The sequence below is a fragment of the Pongo pygmaeus genome, chromosome 4, assembly GCF_028885625.2.
Source record: "Pongo pygmaeus isolate AG05252 chromosome 4, NHGRI_mPonPyg2-v2.0_pri, whole genome shotgun sequence".
Taxonomy (NCBI): Eukaryota; Metazoa; Chordata; class Mammalia; order Primates; family Hominidae; genus Pongo; species Pongo pygmaeus.
In genome coordinates, this window is record NC_072377.2 from 65,480,750 (window position 1) to 65,497,175 (window position 16,426).

General features: G+C 37.5%; 1 protein-coding gene across 3 annotated transcripts in view; it reads right to left on the reverse strand.

Annotated features, from left to right (window-relative positions):
• PDE4D (phosphodiesterase 4D) overlaps window positions 1-16,426 on the reverse strand; it is a 1,555,180-nt gene that overhangs the window by 1,192,307 nt on the left and 346,447 nt on the right. For all 3 annotated transcript variants that reach the window (XR_010126387.1, XM_063664836.1, XM_063664835.1), the window contains one exon: window positions 3,825-3,955. Coding sequence is in view for 2 of the 3 variants with exons in the window: in XM_063664836.1 (XP_063520906.1) it covers window positions 3,825-3,866 (42 nt within the window). In the remaining variant the exon portion in view is untranslated. The remainder of the gene's footprint in view (window positions 1-3,824; window positions 3,956-16,426) is intronic.

A 16,426-nucleotide genomic window follows, 5' to 3' on the forward strand; every position in this document is an offset into this window, starting at 1 on the left:
AATACCTAAGAAAATTTATTAATGAATAAAAATTAAAATTTATCTAGTTTATTCTCCAGATGAGAAGATTTATAAAACTTCATGAGTTTAGAGAATAACAGGGATATTGTAAAGAAAAAAAATGCTAAAATTTTTTGTTTAACTCCTGATTTTAAAATATGTAATTACAACAAAAATTTTTATATCCTGTTCTTTTGTCTGTACCTTTCCTTCCCTCCCCTGATTAGCTAAAAGCCAGTAAGAAAGCAGGCATTAGCAGAGGGAAGAAGGGTAACTGAGATAGTCAGTTCTGAAATTTATAAACATCTGAAAAGTTAAATGGTAAATCCATTGATAGCACAAGATACTTCAGAGACCTGTGTCATTGGATTCGATGTTAAGAAAGAACAATATAAAATAAGCAAACTAAGAATAGTGAAGAAAGAGGAAAATCATTTTCAGTAAAATTAAAATTAACTCCTAGGTTTATGAAGGGATTATTAGACTTCAAAAGTCATTGGTAAGAATGTCCCTAACATAAAATTTAGAAAATAAGAAATGAAGAGAAAGATGTTGACCAGATCATTTTCAGTGTTATCAAATTGGGAAAACATACAGATTCCAGTATACGAGTCACTACCCATTGGGCTTACACAAGACAGTGACTTTTTAAATCAATCATCACTTAAGAATATCAAATTCACCTGAGGTCAGGAGTTTGAGACCAGCCTGACCAACACGGTGAAACCCTGTCTCTACTAAAAAGACAAAATTAGCCAGATGTGATGGTGCATGCCTCTAATCCCAGCTACTCAGGAGGCTGAGACCGGAGAATCGCTTGAACTTGGGAGGCAGAGGTTGCAGTGAGCTGAGATCCCGGCATTGCACTCCAGCGCTGTGGCTCATGCCTGTAATCCCAGCACTTTGGGAGGCCGAGGCGGGTGGATCACGAGGTCAGGAGATTGAGACCATCCTGGCTAACATGGTGAAACCCCGTCTCTACTAAAAATACAAAAAAAATTAGCCGGGCATGGTGGCGGGTGCCTGTATTCCCTGCTACTCGGGAGGCTGAGGCAGGAGAATGGCATGAACCCAGGAGGAGGAGCTTGCAGTGAGCGGAGATCACGGCCCTGCACTCCAGCCTAGGCAACTGAGCAAGACTCCATCTCAGAAAAAAAAAAAAAAAAAAGAATATCAAACTCTCTTATGGACCAAATGTTTGTGTCCCCCCTGAAATACATTTGTAGAAGCCCTAACCCCCAATGTGATGGTTTTTGGAGGTGGGGTCTTTGGGAGGTAATTAGTATTAGATGAATTCATGAAGGTGGGGTCCTAATGATGGGATTAGTGACCTTAAAAGAAGCAGCAGCAGAGAGCTTGCTTTCTCTCTCTGCCATGTGAGGACCCAGGGAAAAAGCAGCTTTCTGCAAGCCATCAGCAAACCAGGAAGAGAGAGCTTACCAGGAACAAAATTGGTTGGCATTTTGATCTTGAACTTCCCAGCCTACAGAATTGTGATAAAATACATTTCTGTTTAAGCTACCTAGTCTGTGGTATATTGTAGCCCAAGCTGATTCATATGCTTTCTTTGCCCTGATGCCTTGATTTTATATTTATTTGGGAACTGGTCTTTGATTCAACTTACGAATGAGCACAACATGGCATAGAATCATAGAAATTCATAACTGGTAGGAAACAGAACACTCACGTAGTTTAACCACCCATCTTATGCCTGAATTGTTTGAGTTGAAGAGTGACTAAATGGTCTTCCAAGACACACTGGAACTCCTCTCATGAGAGGAACTCACTAAGTAAGGTGATCGTTTAAGGATGATCTTTTTTCTACCTCTTTTTTATGCCTTAAATTTTCACAATGAAAGATGCAAGACCTACAAGAGAGGTATGTAGGGAGGAACAGAGACTGTTTTAAATTTCGAACATTTTCTTTGGATTTGCAAATGTCATAATGCCAAAGATAAATATCCTCAGATTCTAAAGAGAACTAATTCTTTAAACTTTCTTCATCAAAACCAGGAAACATCTACCTCTAAGTATACAATTTTGGATTATATTACGGCAAAAACATAAGTGTTGGAGGGTTATATACTCAGACCAGAGCAAAATAAAATTTTATAGCCCTAAAGTGACAACTTCTAACTAGGCAATAAGTCTGGCTCTTTTTTCTGATAAACATTAACTTCTGCTTAGAGTCATTTAATTAAGTGGAAGCATTTTCTTTATGCCAGTGGATTCTCAAGAAGCTAGGAAGCAGTGAAATGAGAGTTCTACTATTTACATTTGGACAAATGTAGGCAACTCAGGTTCTCTTAATCTGGAAAGCTTGAGCCTTTCCACCAAGATAAAATTTTTTGCATTAAACAAATACTAATAGGAAATCTCCTAGCATCATTAAGTAGTCTCAGTTCCTTAAAGTCACGGCTCAGTTAATCATTTGCTTTTACAATGTTTTCCTCCAAGAATAGGGAAATGTTTAATGACATATTTGTAATTATTCAAAATATTCTCCCTGTTGCCTTTACACATTTTTTTTTCAGATCACATGTCTCTGAAATTCAATAAAAGAAAACATTATATGAACAGTTTGCTTTCATATTTAATTTATAATAAGAAAACTCAGTAAGAGAAAGATGTGTTTGCAGTTTGGTAGTTTGTATGCAGGTCACCTCCTATTACAGTGAGTGACTTTGTATGATGATAAAAGGAATTCCAGGCTCAAAGCCATGGCCCCTTCTTTTATGCAATAATCCATACAACCAAACACCAACCAGTAAAACACATAAATTTGAACAATTCCTCAGAGTTTGTTGAATTTACTTGGTTGGTTATTAAACACAGTATTCAGTCAAAGGATTGGCATATCTCTCAGCATATCCTCATTTTTTAACAAACACAGTTGGGCATACTATACTTTATCTGCACATACTCGTGCCTCACCCTTAAAAGCTGGATGGTAACTCCATAGAAAGAATGAAAGATGGCCTTGGGCCACCACAATAGAATCACTGGTTATAACACAAAGTGTTCCCATACTAGAGAAATGTGTTTGCATTTGTGGTTTTTCTGATGCCTTCAAATGAATGTTCCTACGTCACAATTACATCTGTTTGGATGCCTTATCCCCCTTGGGTAAATGAACAAAGGGATGTGTTCTTAGCGCTTGCTTGATGGAAATTAACAGTCTGCTCTCATCCTTACCTTTGTGGCTTTCTTTGAGCTGCTCTATTTGCTTTTTTCCATACAATAAATTTTAAAAGTATCATGATTGTGGTACCTTAAGAACACTACGTAATTGGAAATAAGGTTTAACCTTCAGTAGAGCCCTGAGGATGTTCACTTTAAAATGTTTTTAAAAAAAGATTAAAAGAAGAAATTAGAGATATATGCCAGGGTAGAAAGCTCATGGAAGGGAAGAACTTTCAGAATGTGACTGGTTGAAGTAACTAATAACGTAAGTATAATTTATGCTTTTGGACTTGCCCAGAAGGTTTCATATTCAAGACATAAATTCCCTATGTTTTGACTTTTAATCATATATTTTCTGCATGCACTCAAAAATTAGAGTGTTCAATATCAGGCTAGTAGACTTATATGAATGAATGGTAAGATATAAACTAGCTGAAAGAATTCTCATCAAATGCTAACCAGGCCACATAGACGAACTAGTCTTTGTTTGTTAATAAACTATGTACAGTCAGAGAACTGAAAGTTAACTAAAGGTTTCCCACAAACCTAATCATGATAGCATAGTATTAAAATCCAAAACCAAAACTAAAATGTTATATGTACATGTGTTTAGAAAATAGATGAAAACAAAAGTTACTTACACTTTTGCTCCGAGAAAGCAAATCACAGGTATTTCTTTTCATCGTAGTGTTTTAAGTAATTAAAATGGGAACTAGTGTTTCCAGTGTCAATGCTCTCACTGCAAGTATCCACTCAAAAGCCAACTGGAATACTGAAAAGGAAGGAAATGTTTAATCAAGTATATGATTAACACTTGCACTTTGAAATGCTGTCTTAGACTGGGACAGTTAATTCTTAAATATCATCAGAACAGGCTAAAATGGTGCTGTGTTTAAAGCAATAAAAAAGTATACATAAGCAACATTTCCAAAACAGCTTTTGTTAAATGTAAGTTAGAGATTTCAAGCACCATCTGTTTTCCATTAAATATTCAACTCTACAGTTTTAGTGGCTGAAAAAAAAAACAGATATGGTAGCCATAACCTAAAGTTACATGTATAAAATGAAGATGCAAACTGAATTGTGTATATGTCAATTCTTGTTGGGACAGCTAAGGACTCGACAATTTTTTACTGAGGGATCACTAAGGTGATCCACTGCTGAAGGAATCTTACTTACATGTGAAGAAAAGAGCCCTCTGAGCAACTGCATCATTGCCTCTTGTTTTACTGACAATAATCAATAGTACCTTGAAGCCAATCCAATGACTCTTCAGTAAATTTAGTGAGTTCTCTACCCCTTTAGTTCTAAGTGATTGTAAGGAATACTTAAGAAGATAAGAACAAAAAGTATAAGCAATAACTGTTAAGTAAGCAGTAACTGTTAGTTCAAGGAATATTCCAGAGTAATTGCCACTTGAATGGCATTGATATCCTCATCACCTAACTAATCTTCGCTTTCTCCTAGACACTACACTGGAGATTCTCCATTTTGAGTTTTGAAGAAAGAACAAATCGAATAGCTATATGTGTTGTGTTCGTTTATGATATTCTGCTACATCAGGACACAACCTACATATTTATAAGGTATATTTGCATGTGGGCTGAAGTGCTTTATGGGAAAGAACTTACTATAAGGGAAAGAAGACAAAAGGCTTGGTCAAACCACAAAAACTCTGATATTGCAGGTTTAGGCTAATAGTGTAGGTGTAGGCTGATGCTAACAGCAGCATGTAGTTCTATCATTTGGGTTTGTTCTAAGTTTCTCAAAAAACATGTGTCTGAGACTTAAGGAAAAGAGTAACAGTGATCAAGGTCTGAAGGAGCTGGTTTTGCTAAAATGATTGAAAAATATTAAAGTACAAAGTAGTATGAATTACACATTTAAAAGATAAAAAACAAAGTAACTATGTATCATTTTTTAAAAAACATACAAAATGAAAACAGAGAAGCCTGCAGGGAACACAGCCTTTTTAAAGGCTGAAAATACTTGTTTGGAATATATGTGAGTCACCCTCTGAAGTCTTCTCAAAATAAAAGGAAGAAACTTTGCGGGAGGTCAGAGGTCCCACAACAGCAAAGTAGAGGTAGAAACAGAGAAGTAAGGTTCACTGTGGCTAAGAATATCTCCAGATGCAACCTGGGGACTCAAAGGGAAACAAGGGACAAAGCCTTCTTCCAAGGTTGATAGAAATGCTTGCCTGAAGATTAAAGAAAAATGCACAATCAAATGTCAGTTGCTAAGATAAATACTGTTTCTCTGAGTGTGTATGGATTTTTTCTAAAGGAGTAGGATTTGAAGGGAGGAGCTGATCCACAAATGGAAAGTTCTCAGCTAGTACACCTCCAGGAATTGAATCACCTTTACAAATTAGCATCCTATAGGTCCCAGAAAATGTGGAATTATGTTACTCTTGTAATTTAGGAATTGGACAGAAATAATACAAACTGAATGAAATAGTCCATATCTAGGGAGAAAAAACTTTAGATAACAGCTGTAGGAAACTTATATATTATCAGAGAAAAACTTATTCAAAATTTTTAATTATTCATCCAGGATTTAATGAGTAGCCTTAGGGACAACCATGGAATAGTTGCCCTACTGGGCTAGTGACTCAATGGTAACAAATCAGTCAAATCAGACAAATAATGGATTTGACCTGATAAGCTTTGCTGAATTAACCAGGTTTTTAAAAAATTTGCCTTGAAATCATTTAAAGACCATCATTAAGAGATACTTTCCTACGGGAATTTAGAACTTAGAGAAACTTCAATAGGCAAAGAGATTCAGTTGAAAACTGACTGCTGATGGAATGGCTCTTCTCACCCTGTATAGCTAGGAGGCACCTAGCCTCACTAAAAGAGTACAGACTTTGGAACCAAATAGGTATAAGTTGGAATTTCAGCTCTCCACTGGCATTCTATGTAGCTTTTAGGTACATTATTTGATTTATCTGAACTTTTTCCAGATCTACAAAAGAAAGATAATAATACACATATGTGTTTTCAAAATGAATGAGGTAAAAAGGATTGTCTAGGAGAATGTTTGGCTCATAGGAGGTATTTGGGTCTCATCATCATCATATCTTTATCATCGTCCATCATCACTACCTTCTTTTTCTCTTAGTATCAAATGGCAAGTAAAAACAGCCCATTCTTGTTTTTTCTCCTGTAAGTGCTAACCTCTCTCAAATAATACATATGTAGGCAGATCTACTTTCCACTAACCAGTATGAATAATCTACCAGTTAAAGGTCCAGGAATAAACAGACAGCATACTTTTATTAGGATCATTTACAGCAGGTTCAACAAAGAGACTCTTTAAGGAGATGTTGGTAGGGTAGAGGAATCCACAAAGGATGGCACAGTACCTGGAATAAGGAATAGCGAAGTTTTCACCCTAAGAGGGATGGGTTGCCCATACCTAGGAAAAAGCATCACACAGAGTGGGATGCCTTGAAAAGGGAAGTTGCTCTCTGGGACACAGCTAGACCCTAAAAAGAAGGAGATAACAAGTTGCACGCAGTCTCATTTTCCTTTCTCCATCTGTCTCCTCCTAGGACTCCCCACTAGCCAAATGCAAGCAAGCAGGAGGGCAAAGGAGGAAGAAGTACATCTGACTGGTCAGCCTTCCAGGGTTCAAAGCCCCCCAAGGTAGGGCAGGGAGGAGAGTGGAGATGGAGGGGAAATGGTAGATGTGCTCTGCAGTCTATGAAGAGGATTCATGTTCTGCTACCTCATTTATCCTTAGAAAATTCTCTATAATGTATCATTAAACTTTCCAATACTCCTGTGAGGTAGACATTGTTAATATGTTTTCCCATGGCACAAACGAGGAAATCAGCACCAACGAATGAAGTAAATTGCTCAGGAAATGGCAGAACCAGGATTCACACCTGATTTGTCTGCCTCAAAATCCACGTTTTTGTCTACTCTTCCATAGTGCTTTGCTGCCAATAGCATGAACCAGTGCATTTTAATTATGAACAAGTGGTAACCTCTGCAAAAATCAAAGCTGTGACTAAACTAAAGAATGTTTGATGAAAAGGTTGACTCTCAGGAAGGCAGTTATCTTAGTTCCTACAAGTTTCTCTCTCAGCAAAGATAATGCGGTGAGACTGCAGAAAAGCTTCCTCCCTCCAGGTGCACTAAAAAGAAAGCCAGGAGAGAGAACACTCACACGTGCAATTTTGTTACGATAGGAGTTTCCACATAAAGTTAATTAGAAAGAAGGAAGAGTCAGCTCCTGCAGGGAGAACACTTTAGAAATAAAAATGAAGAGAGGAGGTGGATAAGACAGTGCTGGAATATTCAGAGATGGAATTAGATGGAGCACCTATATACATTTTGCTGTGTCGATGCAAAGGGAATTAAGACAGGTTCTACCCTAGAGATTAAAGATTTATATAGCAGAAAATGTCTTGAACTGGTCATCAGATGAAATAAGTTCTACTTTCATTACTATGTCATATACACAAACTGTATGGTATTAGGAAAATCCCTTCCCTTTTTTCCCTCATATCTCCACAACCCACCTCACAGCGTTGTTATGGGGATTAATCAGATAATATCTCAGAAAAATTTCTGGGGACTTTAAGTTCCCTGCAAATATAAATCTATGTATTGAAACAGCAAATGTCCTCATACATAATGACACCCTTAAATATAAGAAGGAAAAGGGATTCCAATCGTTCACAAAATATTAGAGAAGCTACTGAACAGGACATGTTTTATATATGTAAGAAGAATTCTTTATTCTCCTCTTTTTGAACTAATATTTTTTTCTTCTACGTAGTAAGTCAGTTCATGTAGTAACTGCTGAATTATAAAGCCACTCAGATGCATTGGTTTTAAAAAGTTTATTGAGCACCTTATATGTGCCAGGCACAGTACTAAGCTGTCAGATAAACAACAAACTTTCTTGATGTGAAGGGGAAGAATTGTTTGGGTACAGCTGCCTCTGAGTGATCAAGGTGTAATGGATTAGCTCTCTCTCTAACTTACTGTTGTCTCCAACTTATCAAAAGATATATTTTTCTAGGGTTGCATAAAGTAGACATCAAAATGAAACCAAACTGGGAAGTTTATTCCCTTGATTAGATTCTCATCTAAATGAAGAATGAATGCACGTGGCATGTAAAAAAGAGAAGCTTGATCACAATCAAAGACAACTCCAAAGGAATATAATAAAAACAGGCTTAATTTATCAAGGTTTACTCACCAAAGTATCTGCAGGAAAGAAATTAGGAGGAGGCAACACAAGAATTAAATACTCAAAAAGTTAAAAGAAAAGAAACATACAAGGATGGAAAAACAGATGTTTCATGGGAATGGTTGAATTATTGCCTTGGGCTCTTAAATGTCCACTAATTTGCCCTCTACACATGTAAGATAGATAACGTGAACATCTGCTTCAGTTGGCCGTCTGCTACATTGGTAGCAGAAACAAGGGAAGAAAGTTCTGGATATCTCCTCATACCTTCTAAAATTGTGAATTAAAAAAAAGGACTTCTTATTCCAGATCTAAAGATGACAATAGAGATTTCCTGCTATTTACATTTTCTCTCTTTTCTCTAGAGTGCTGTTTATCTGAAGCTATGCTTTATCTGAGCTCCTGCTAGAGGCTATAGAATCTGAGATCTAGAAAGAACGTAGAGTACAAATAGGGTAATTGAAGTATAGGGAACATAAGTAGTCCGCCTAATGTCATAGAACTGCCTGGGACAACACAATAATGAGAGGACCCTGTATTCCATGGCCAGTGCTGTGTCTAGCTGATGATATTGCCCTGTGCATGCATTTTCCTAAAACTAGTTTCATCTGTCAACCCAGATATATCTTATAGTCTTCCCAGCACAGTTTAACATCTTAAAACTTGCCAAAGTCAGTGCAATCTACCTGTAACCACAAGGAAGGCTTTATATAATCAGGTTGTAGCTTATGCTCAGTAGGAACTCCAGAGTGATGTGTTTCAACCAGAAGAGTCAAGTGATCTGTGATTTGCATGCTTAATTTGGCCTTACCCCACACTCTATCTCCCAACACCACCCCTCTACCCTCCAAGCTGGTCTCATCTCTGCAGCACCTGAGACACGTCCATTTCTACCTCTTGGCCTTAGATTCATGCCCTTTAATTTTTGTTCTCTTCATTTTATGGGACTCTTTCTATTCAAAGTCCAGCAAAAGCCCTTCTTTCTAATAACAACTTCCCCTACTGCGCCAAGTCACATAGATTTCTACTGACTCTGAAGTCCAATAACAAAAAGTATGTTGTACCACAAACTCATCTACTAGCTAACATTTTTTTTCAATAATTGTTTTATGGGTTTAATCTTTGCTTCTTCAACTGGGGCATTGATATGGTTTGGCTGTGTCCCTACCCAAAATCTCATCTTGAATTGTAATCGCCATAATCCCCACGTGACAAGGGAGAAACCAAATGGAGGTAATGGAATCATGGAGGCTGTTTTCCCCATGCTGATCTCATGATAGTGGGTGAGTTCTCATGAGATCTGATGGTTTTATAAGTATTTGGTAGTTCCTCCTGTGTTCATTCTCCTTCCTGCCTCCTTGTGAAGAAGGTGCCTTGCTTCCCCTTTGCCTTTCAACACGACTGTAAGTTTCCTGAGACCTCTCCAGCCATGCAGAACTGTGAGCCAATTAAACCTCTTACCTTTATAAATTACCCAGTCTTGAGCAGTTCTTTATAGAAGTATGAAAACAAACTAATAATACAGGGTTGAATAAGGTACATTGTAAAGTCTCTTCCATACTGCAAGTTGTATGATTAAAAAATATAACTTCTACCAGGCACTGTGACTCATGCCTGTCATCCCAGCACTTCGGGAGACCAAGGCAGTTGGATCACCTGAGGTCAGGAGTGTGAGACCAGCCTGGCCAACATGGTGAAACCCTGTCTCCATTAAAAAGAAAAATACAAAAATTAGCTGGGCATGGTGGCAGGCACCTGTAATCCAGCTACTCAAGAGGCTGAGGCAGGAGAATCGCTTGAACCCAGGAGGCAGAGGTTGCAGTGAGCTGAGATTGCACCATTGCACTCCAGGCTGGGTGGCAGAGTGAGACTCCATCTCCAAAAATATATATGTATTTAAGTTTGAAAGCAATTCATTATTATTCTTTTGCCTTTGCCGTAGTATTAATATGTAACACACATTGTACCACTTACAAAATATATTAAAAATTAAAGGTATAAATCTACAAAAATTAACATTTTAATTAATAAGTAGAAGTTTTGCAAAATTGGAAATAAAATTATATCAAAATATGGGGTATATTCAATCTCACTATTAATAAAATGAAAATTAAAATCTCAAGATTTGTCTTGCTTAAAAATTGTTTTACTTTTAAAAATAAAATACTTGAAAATGGTGTATATATAATTAGATATCCATTTCATATATTGCTGATCAACTTTCCAAATGACATAAGTCTTTGGATAGGAATTTGATAATAAGTACCAAAAGCTTTAATGATATTATACACTTTCATATCATAGTTCAGGAAGTAACTTGAAATATGGAAAGTGCTTTGTATGCAGAAGCATTCCAGCAGTACTACTTAAAATAATGAAAATCTGGAAACAATTTAGATGTCAAATAGTAAAGGAATTGCTAAATAAAATATGAGAACCTTCATGATGTACTATGTAATTAAAATCATATATTTTGCAAGATATTTCAATTATATGAGAAAAAGCTTGTGTTATAATATTAAGTGAAAAAGGCAGGATTAAAGTTGTATGTGTAGTATTATCCTATAAAAAGTTATGCACAGAGAAAAGACTTAAAAAATTTAGCAAAATATTAGTAGTTACATTTAGGTACAGTATTATGGGTAGTTCTGTCTCATTTCTATGTTTCCTGGCTTCTCAAATTTTCAACACTTAGAAAAAATACTTAAAAGTTGGATTAAAAGAAAGTATTTGAGTGAATACAAAAGTTACTCTTCTCGTCTTACTTCAGAGGACATACAAAACTGCTAGATTTTGTTCGTGGAATTGTTAGATTGCTTTCTCATTTGTTTGTTTTTGAGTGCTCAAGTTTTCTATTTCGTACCCAGTGTTAGACTTTGTTTTCGGGAATCTATAGACTGGAGAAAAGCCCAGTTGGAAAACAGATGGCTAAAATTAAGTTCTCTCTTCCTGACTCTACTATTTTCATCCTCCATTTGGGTGTCAATTAACTTACCTCTTTCTTTCAGATCTAGTAATGGTTTCTATAAAAGGGAAATCTTCAGGTTCCACTTCACCTAGGAAATTAATCAGGTGTTGAGGCCTCCCTGCCTGTGCTAGTTTCCGGAAAGGCAAAACACATGGAACATGAGACAAATGCAAATAAACAACTGAATCAGCAAGCAAAAGATTTGGGTTTTATAGGACCAACAGGAGTTCGATCTACAAAATAGGTTCATATTATTTCAAGTTGGAAAATAAATGCAATGTGGGTAGGAAAGGCTGTCACAGGCTGGGCGCGGTGGCTCACGCCTGTAATCCCAGCACTTTGGGAGGCCGAGGCGGGCAGATCACGAAGTCAGAAGATCGACACCATCCTGGCTAACAAGGTGAAACTCTGTCTCTACTAAAAATACAAAAATTAGCCAGGCGTGGTGACAGGCGCCTGTAGTCCCAACTACTGGGAAGGCTGAGGCAGGAGAATGGCATGAACCCTGGAGGCGGAGCTTGCACTGAGCCGAGATTGCGCCACTGCGCTACAGCCTGGGCGACAGAGCGAGACTCCGTCTCAAAAGAAAAAAAGAAAAAAAGAAAAGAAAAAGCCGTCACAATTTTCAAGAAAAATATTTTTAAAATAGTAAGTTAACAATAGGGCTCTTTACCTAGGTTTAGTTTCAACAAGCTTTTACCCTTTCAACTATTTGAGCCTCTTAATGTCTCTCTGAACATCCCATCAAAAACTATGCCTCTGCTTCCTTCCTCACCCAGCTTACTCTCCCTTACCTCCTTTCCCCCTGTCTGAGAGGATGAGTGAGGTGTTTCTCCTCCTATGAGGAGTCCTGTCTTCTACCTATGCCTGTCTTTCCTCCTCCATCTGCTCTAATTCTAACTGGCTCTCTCCCCTCAAGATCTAAATACTCTCTTGAGTCTCTCCTCTTGTAAAAAGTAAATTATCCTTATAACCCTATGTTCTCCCTCCTCAAGATATCATTCTCTTTCTCTTCAAAATCAAGCTATTTGAAAAAAAAGTCTATAACTTTCTTTACCTCCTTATTCCCACTGTCTACCCCTCAACCCAATGCAAGCAAGTTTTACTCCTTCCACACTTAAGCTACTTTCTCTAAAGATCCTAGACCTCCATATCACAAAATCTAATAAACTCTTCACAAATTATCAGACTAGAACTCTCTACTATCACATTGTTTTTCCTTCTAGAAAATCCCTCTTCCTCTGTCTTCTGCTGGGTCTCCAACTGACTGCTCAACTTCTTGCTACTTCATGGGGTCTTCTTATTTTGTCTACATCTAAAATATGAGTGATACCATTGATATTATTTTTATCAGCATTTCCCAAACATGACTGCATATCAAAATTAGCTAGGAATGCCATAAAATACAGAGGGCTGACTCTCCACCAATGAATCAGAACTTTGAGGAGAGGTACTCAGGAATCTACTTTTGACCAATACCCCAGATAATAATCATGAAGGGTGGAGAGCACCACCACTTTTGATTGGCACTTGGGAGCCTCTGTTCTAGATTGTTTCTTGATAACCCACTAGTTTTCATTGTTTTAGCTGTCATGTGTATACTTAACCCGCCACATACATATCTCATACACTAAGAGGGGTCTACCACTACTACAGTCTTCCAGAGTTTTATCTACACAAATTCAAGAACTTTCTAATGTTCTTCTTGTCACCAATACTTCCTACTTCAAGTCCACCTTAAAATCTGTCAATAGCTACCTATCCCCTACAGCATAAAGTCCAAATAAATCTCCTTCACATGGTAAGTAGGAGTCCCCCTGTCTGCTGTTTGCAGTAGCATCCCTTGACCTCCCACACAGCATTGTTTCACTCACTTGCTATAGGGAACCACTTGTAATTCTTTGCATATGCCATACGGTTTCTCACCTCCATGTCCTCTGTCTTGGACTTTTTTCCCTCTTCCTTTACCCCATAGCCATGCTCTTCTTCCTTTGTTTGGGAATTCCTGCTTCAAGACTCAACTCAGGTGTCATCTCCTCCTGGAAGAGTTTCCTGATTCTCCCAATATCCCAGCCCCATTCCCACTGCCAGCCTGACCTAATATCCCTTTTTACTCCCTCCATAATGCCTCCTGAATGCCTCCCACAGTGTATTTGTCAAATTACATCAAAATGATCTGTTTAATTGTACGTCACTGCCAACCTTGCCCTGGACGCTAAGTCCCTTGAGGTTAGAAAACATTTCATGTTTATATATACAATTACAACATAAAATATGCTTAGTAAATGTTTACTGATCTCTGCTGAATTGAACAGAGAATTATGAGAAGAAAAGCACATTTTGTCTCCAGACTGAAAATAATCAAATCCTTTCCTCTGTAGTTTATGCCCATATAAAACCATCATTCTATTCCCTTCTCTTCCTCCAAAATGATAACAGCAATCTCTTTTACTAATTCATTCACCAGACATTTACTGGATACTTGTGGTATGCAATGAACTGTGCTCTAGGGTCCAGAGATGCAGAGATAAATATGATAAAGATCTCTCTCCACGTGGAACTCTCAGTCTAGTGGGGGACAGAGACAAATAACACAATACACTAAGTGCTCTGACAGAATCTCAGAATAGCTGGTGTGGAACCCCCGAGGAGGCAGTAAGTGATTCATACACCTAATGGCTTCAAAGCCTGTTCCGAGTTATTCTGCTCTTGTGAACACTTCTCTTTAAGTTATTCAAATGCCATTTCATATGCTGATGTTTTTCCCCACGTAGAGGGAAAGGAACATGAAGGTAGACATTGATGGTTCCTTTCATCTCCTTTGTGCATCTAGTCAGAACTTTGTCCCTGCAGAAAAGGCTTCTGTAGAATTCCACACCTATAAAGTATGCTGTAAATGACCATTGAATGAATAATATGCAGGTGGTCACACTTACATAGAGAACACAAGCCACTTTTTATTTCAGCACAAATTTATTACAAAATAAATGACATTTTTGGAAATAAAAGCATATCATTTGGCTCCCCAAATAGCCTAATTCTTCACTCCCAAGGGTATGGAAATGCCAGAGTACCCACTCTTTCAACACTCACCTTGACCAGTATTTCAAAATGGCACAGTTCAGTCATTGAGCTATAAATTAATTACTTTTCTCCCAGGATTCCATTTCCTCCCACCTAAAATAATTTCAGCTCTCTAAAACACAACTCTCCACCCTAATTTAAAGTCCAGGGACCTTCTCATTAATATTGCATAAATGTAGGGTCTGTTGCTTGATAATACTTTGCTTTGATATTAGCCTCCTGCAGCAGAGAAGAAAGTTACAACAAAAGCTTCCTTTTAGCAACTTTCCTAGCCATACACCCTCCCACTGCCTCATTATGGTGCCCTTCCTGCCTGGGCAGTGGGAGGTGTCTAGAGCAGTTTTGTCCTGTGAATCATAGGACAGCATGGTGCGTAGTTTGCTGGCCTGAGGCCCAATATGGAACGAGCCTCTGAGATGTGTCATCATCAGCTTGACTGTAACAGATCCATTGAGAGCCTCAGGATAAAATTCCCTGAGTCACCGTGAGGAAAATAAAATGATAGCAAGATGATCCCCATAAAATCTCTGGTGCAAGCTGCTTACTATCTACAAAGAAAAGTGGAGTTCATCAAGGCACTGAGCCTTTCATTCTTTTTAATGTTTCTCTGTCCCATATTAAAGTAAAATCTGCTGTTTGAATACTTGTGAATTTGAGAAGTATTAGAAATGGCATTTCACTGAGGGTTGTAGAATGTATGCAGAGACTGCGGTCTACAAATCATTAATTACAAATCATAGTCTGTACTTTGTATCATGAGACCAACTCGGTTCTAAAACGTGAACCATTCTGCCTCTCTAGCAAAAACAAGATAGGAAGATGATAGACAGATAGATAGACAGATAGATAGACAGACAGACAGACAGACAGGAATAGGTAGCTGAAAGAGAGAAGGAAAGGTGAGAGTGAGAAATAGTGAGAAATTGAGAAAGACAATCCATGTTATAGATCTTGCATTCTATTATGTATAGCTTTCTCAATCTGAGCTATAGAACCAAAATTATTATCTCTGGGTAACTATGAGCCAGATACCTTCAGAAGTTCCTTTTTAAAATCAACATACCCTTTGGTTCTTCAGTTGCTTTTATTTAGTCAATCAGCAGTGAATTCTAATTTTTATTTTCCCACAAAATCTACTGTGAATAGCCTCCTTAAGAAAAATACAAGTGAATTATTTTAAGACCTAATAATACTCTTGGTTTAGATTATTTGCGGCACAATGAGAATTTAAATAAAATAAACCAGAGTTAAAGTAAAGCTAAAAGAGACAAAAGGGAATTGGTAGAGCATCATGCAGATCTTACTTGAGGTAGGTACATAAAAGTTGTTCTAATGCGGCTTCAGTAGAACAACTTTTATCCTAGCACCAAGTGAGTCAGGAAGTACCCTCAAGCTATCATTTCCCCCTAATTAACAAGTGCTACCCAAGGAGTCATTGCCTGCAGACTGTACAAACAGAAGAAAAGCAAGGCACAAAATGAAGAAACTCAATGTTAATTAAAAGAAACATAAACAAGGAAAATAACACAGCTCAGAAACCAAGACTATGAGTAGAAACCAAAACCTCTCAATCCTCTGTCTCTTAGGAAGCAACAGCCCGTTAGCGTCCTTGCAAGGGAATGAGCCCACCGTGGTGGAGTCATTAACACCCACAAATTGAAAACTGTATATGCCCCTTAGTTTGGAGCAAATTTCTAACAAATGATAAAGAGCAGATGGATTTTTGACATTAAAAATAAAATATCAGCAGAAAAAAATGTGGGCAAAGAATTTGGATTTTTTTTGCTTTTCAAGAGTTTTACTGTTTTACCAATTTATTATAGAGATTAAAAATAACAAGCAACAAAATCGAGATCTAGTAGAGCATAAATTATAATATTTTCTGCCATTAGAGAATCATTTTCAATATACTCTTTTTCTTTCATATTGTGTATATGTGGTAGATAAAATAAACTCCTTCAGTGTAGTGTCTTGTTTTAA